At 56.7% G+C, this 4,792-nt stretch overlaps 1 protein-coding gene across 1 annotated transcript in view; it reads left to right on the top strand.

Moving 5' to 3' along the window:
• Nucleotides 1-457: 457 nt before the first annotated feature.
• LOC105820714 (tRNA pseudouridine synthase A, mitochondrial-like) overlaps nucleotides 458-4,792 on the top strand; it is a 15,221-nt gene continuing 10,886 nt past the window's right edge. The window contains 5 exon segments of the mRNA XM_012657252.1: nucleotides 458-507; nucleotides 591-822; nucleotides 1,878-2,051; nucleotides 3,198-3,241; nucleotides 3,708-3,724. Coding sequence (XP_012512706.1) covers nucleotides 601-822; nucleotides 1,878-2,051; nucleotides 3,198-3,241; nucleotides 3,708-3,724 — 457 coding nt within the window. The 5' untranslated portion in view covers nucleotides 458-507; nucleotides 591-600.

Raw genomic sequence — 4,792 nt, 5'->3', positions numbered from 1 at the left:
ACTGCGACACGGGGTCCCTGAAGGTCAGGGGTCAGCAAGAGAGGAGCTAGGACATCAGGGGTCCCGGGAGGTCAGGGGTCAGCAGGAGCGAGGTTGGGATATCGGGAGTCCTGGGAGGTCAGGGGTCACCAGGGTCGGGGCCAGGGAACCCCACGTCCCGGGCGGTCAAGGGTCAGCGGGGCCTGGCAGCAGGGTCCCAGCAGGGGCGGGGCCCGTAGGTCAGCCGTCAACGGGGTCCGGGGGCGGCGAGGCCCGGGAGGTCAGGGGTGGGCGGGGCGGGGCCAGGTAGCGGGACCCGTAGGTCAGGGGTCAGGGCAGCGGGGCCCGAGGAGTTGGGGGCGGGGACAGGGCAGCCGGGCCCGTGGGTTAGGGGTCGGCGGGTCACGGGTCAGGGGTCGGGGTCGGGGTCAGGGCCTCGGGGTGCATGGGCCTGCCCGGCCTGCGGGCCGTGGCCGGGGCGCTGCGGCGGGGGACAGCCTGCGGACCGTGGACCGCGCGCCCGCTCCGGTAATGCCGCGACTCCCGACCCCCCTGCGCCCCGCCCCCGGCCCGGCGCGCGGCCTCGCGCACTGACAGCCGCGTCTTTGCAGCTCGCCCCGCATGGCCGGGAACGTGGAGGCGCCCGCGCCCGCGGGGCCCCAGCACCCGCCGGACAGGAGGGCGCGGGGCGGCTGGCCGGGCGGCGCCCGGGCCTGGGAGGACGCGGAGCACCAGGCCAAGAGGCCCAGGGGCAGCGAGGAGGAGGAGGAGCGGCGCCGGCTGCCCAAGCGCAAGATCGTGCTGCTCATGGCCTACGCGGGCAAGGGCTACCACGGCATGCAGGTGCGGCTGGCCCCCTCCCACCGCGCCGCCTCCGGGGGCTGCGTGCGGTTCAGCGAGGTCGGATTCAGTCCGCCCCATGAGATTCTGTGCTGACCACGGGCAGGTAGTCAAGGGCCCAGCCCTGCGCTGAAGCTCTGTGATCTGCCAAGCACGTGCCTCTGTGCCTCAGTTTCCTCATCTTTAGGGTGGGGACGCTCACCTGCCTACCTGCGAACGAGGGTGCGGAGGTGCACCGATGCTAAGTGGCCAGCACCTGTTGCTGCTGGTCGTGTGTGTGAAGGGCACAGTTGGGTGTCAGCTCAGGGATGAGGTCTGTGGGTCTGGGGCGGGCAGTCACCCCTCGGGTCTACGCAGAGCATCAACAGGATCCTTTTCTGGAAGGTGGGGGTGAGGGCTCCCCAGCCAGTGCAGGTAGATGGGCTTGTTCCTTCTCGTGGCAACTCCCTGGTTCTCACTTTGGTACCGAGTTCTTTAAACTTCTCTAACCCCTAGCCCCAAGCGATCCTCCCGCCTCAGCCTCCCTAGCCGCTGGGACTACAGACGTGTGCCCCCCTGAGCCCGCCTCGTGTTCTTTAAATTTCTTTTAAGCATGACCCACAGTAAGAAGTGCACTGCTGTTTGTGGAGTATCCAGCTGAAATAAGGGCTTAAGAAAACGATGCTAAACCTCACCAGCTGTTATTAGTGAATTGCTGGTGTGTGCTCATCCCAAGAAAATTGGCACAGGGACCACTGTGAACTGAAGGGATTAGGAAGAGCCAGGGATGTCCAACCGGCCCTGACTGGCAGTGTCACCTGGCAGAGGATGGTGATGAGGGAGGGGCCGCCCCTCTGTGGCCGGGTGCTACACACAGAGGTGGGCCTGCGCAGGAGGCAGTGCTGGCCTATTCTGGGGCTGGTTTCAGATCTGACCGGGTGGGAGGAGGTGTCTCGGGGACACAGGTGCAGTCCCGGTGCTGTGTGTGTGTGCACACTGCACACGCCTGGACACAGAGCAGCCCAGGCCCAGGGATAGTGACTGTAGGAAGACAATCTGTTTTCGTCTCTTTTTTCCAGAGGAATGTTGGGTCCTCACAATTTAAGACAATTGAAGATGACTTGGTGTCTGCCCTCGTCCGCTCAGGCTGTATCCCTGAAAATCACGGTGAAGACATGAGGAAGATGTCCTTCCAGCGGTGCGCCCGGACAGACAAGGTGGGTGGCAGCACCTGGCCCACCTTCCCCCTTAGTGTCTTTGTCAGCTCTTTTGGGTGTAGATGATGCAGGCACAGATCAAACTGGCCTGAACAGAAAGGATCATTTTGCCCTAAGAAGCCCAGGAGCGTCACCAGCTCAGGTATGGCTGGATCCAGGTGCTCACTGCCAGCAGGGCTTCCAGTCCTCTCTGGTCTTTGCCTTCTCTGTCAACTCTGTCCTCAGGCACACTCACCCCTGCAGGTGGCACAGTGGCCATGACACCTGCCTTAGATCCGTCCAGTGCAGATATGATTGTTTGGCCACAAACACAAGCCACACTTGTAGTGTGACGTTGTCTAGTAGCCACATTTGTGAGGGAAAGGAAATAGGTGAATTTAGTTTCAATAAGTAACTTTATTTATGAACTCAGCATAGCCAAAATATCATTCTCATTTCAGTGTGTAGTCAATATAAAAAGTCTATTAATGGGGTCCATTTTACATCTCTTGTTTTTGTGCTGAGTCTTTGGCATCCACTTTGTATTCCGTACTCGTGGTGCCCCCCCCCAACGCCCGCCAGCCCCATCCCCCGCCTGTCATGTGGCTTCACAGCCAGGTGTGGCTGGTGGCCCTGTGCTGTCCACTCAGACTCGCAAGACTGAGTCCCACTCTCCCCAACCAGCCAGCGTGACGGTACGTGCCGTGTGGTCACAACATGGCACGTTCTTGTGCCCGGACTGAGCCGTGGGACTGGGCGTGGCAGGGAGGCTCGCCACAGGAGAACAGAGATGTGTCACCAGGGAGGGACGGCAGGGCCTGCAGGGACCAACAGCTCTTCTGCAGCACGTGTGAAACGTGGTCCCTCTCGTCCTTGCTCTTCTGGAGCCCCGGCCCCCCCCACACATCTCTTAGGCCACCTGAGGGCGCCGGGGTCTGTCATAGATACGACTTTTTGCAGATCAGGGCCCCCCAGGAATCTCAGTTAAGCTCTTGTCCACACAAATGTCCAGTCTCAGAGGCACACAGGTCCCTGGGCGCTATGGGGCAGAACCCCAGGACTGCAGCCATCCTACGGGCTGGTCGGATCACAAACAGGGAGCCATGGTTCACTCCTAGCAGGTGACGACAGTAACATAGTTAACAGCTCAAAATAAGGAGTTCTGTGGTTCTTACTGTTTTTGATTTCCTTTTCCATTTATAGCTCTGGTTGCTTTCAAGGCAGAAGTAAAATAAAAATTTGCCTGGGTTGATGCAGAGAGCATTTCAAATGGGGTCCTTGTGATTGTTTTATTCCCGCTGTTAACTACAGAGGTGGTTTCATTCTAATATTTTCTTGCTTACAATTCAGAAAACCTAAAGAGGTAGAAAACCTGTGAGGCTGATAATACAGCACCTAAGCAGCCAGCCTGTGGATGAACAAACTGTAGCATTTTGTTTTTGTTTCAGATTTTGATTTTTTCGAAAATAGCTTCGTTGAAATAAAATTCACTCCCATACAATTCGCTCATTTAAAGTATATAATTCAGTGGTTTCCGGTATGTTCACCGAGTTGTGCAGCCCTCGCCACAGTCGATCTTAGAACTCCCCCTAAGAAGCCTTTTGTCCTGTAGCTGTCACCCCCAGCCTCCACAGATAAAATACTCTTTTTTTTTGAGACAGAGTCTCGCTCTGTCCCCCAGCTAGAGTGCCGTGGCGTCAGCCTAGCTCACAGCAACCTCAGACTCCTGGGCTCAAGTGATCCTCCCACCTCGGCCTCCCGGAGTGCTAGGATTACAGGCGCGAGCCACCGCGCCCGGCCTGAAATACTCTCATTTCAGCGTGTGATCAGTACAGAAAGACCGGCAGTGATGTGGGTCTCCCTTCCCCTACTTTGGTGCTAAATCTTTGAAATCTATGGACTGTTTCCTCCTGCGGGAAGCTCTTTCAGGCACTCAGCATAGCAGGGGCCTGTCTGGGAGGTGTCGGTCTAGGCTGCAGTGGATTTGGTCCATAGAGCATCTCAACAGTTTATTTTTTGTCTTTTTTTCTTTTAATTCCTCCAACTTTTTATTTTGAAAATTTCCGACCTTCAGAAAAGTCCCAAGAATGACGCCCGAGCACCCTGCACTCTGCCCGGATGCACCAGGGTTTTGCCCTATTTGTTTTCTTTTTATTTATGTTCTTTTTTTTTCTTTAAATGGAACCACTTGAGAGTAAGTTGTAGACATGATCACCCCTCACCCCAAAATACTTCAGCGTGAGTCTCCCAGGGACAGTGACACCCTCCAGTGACCCCGCAGTATGAGTAAGCGATCACCCCGGGAATCCAGCGTTGGCGGAACACCCTCATCCAGCGCGCTTTCTGAGGCGAGGGGCTGCCTTTGGCTTCTGTTACTCAATCCGGTACCTGATCTAGGATCGTTTCTTTCATTGGTAGTTTCGTTTCCTGACTTTCCTTTAATCTACAATGATCTTTTTGCCTCTTTCCTTCCTGTCCTTCGTGATGTGACATTTTTGGATGGTTCAGGCCAGTCATTTTAAAGCACGTCCTCAACCTGGATTTCACTGATCGTTCTTAGTGACTAGATTTGGATAAGAATTTTTGTGGCATGAACACTGTGGTTCCCAGCCCCCGGGCTGTGGCCTAGTAGGAACTGGCCGCACAGCGGGAGGCGAGGGGCAGGTGAGCAAGCGAAGCTTCCTTTGCATTTACAGCTGCTCCCCGTGGCTCCTGTCACCGCCTGAGCTCCGCCTCCTGTCCAATCATCAGAGGCGTTAGATTCTCACAGGAGCACGGACCCCACTGTAAACCGCACA

This window comes from Propithecus coquereli, unplaced genomic scaffold (genome assembly GCF_000956105.1).
Source record: "Propithecus coquereli isolate 6110/MARCELLA unplaced genomic scaffold, Pcoq_1.0 Scaffold535, whole genome shotgun sequence".
NCBI classification, from domain to species: Eukaryota; Metazoa; Chordata; class Mammalia; order Primates; family Indriidae; genus Propithecus; species Propithecus coquereli.
The sequence above is the reverse complement of the archived record's forward strand: the minus strand, read 5'-3'. Positions and strand labels throughout refer to the sequence as shown.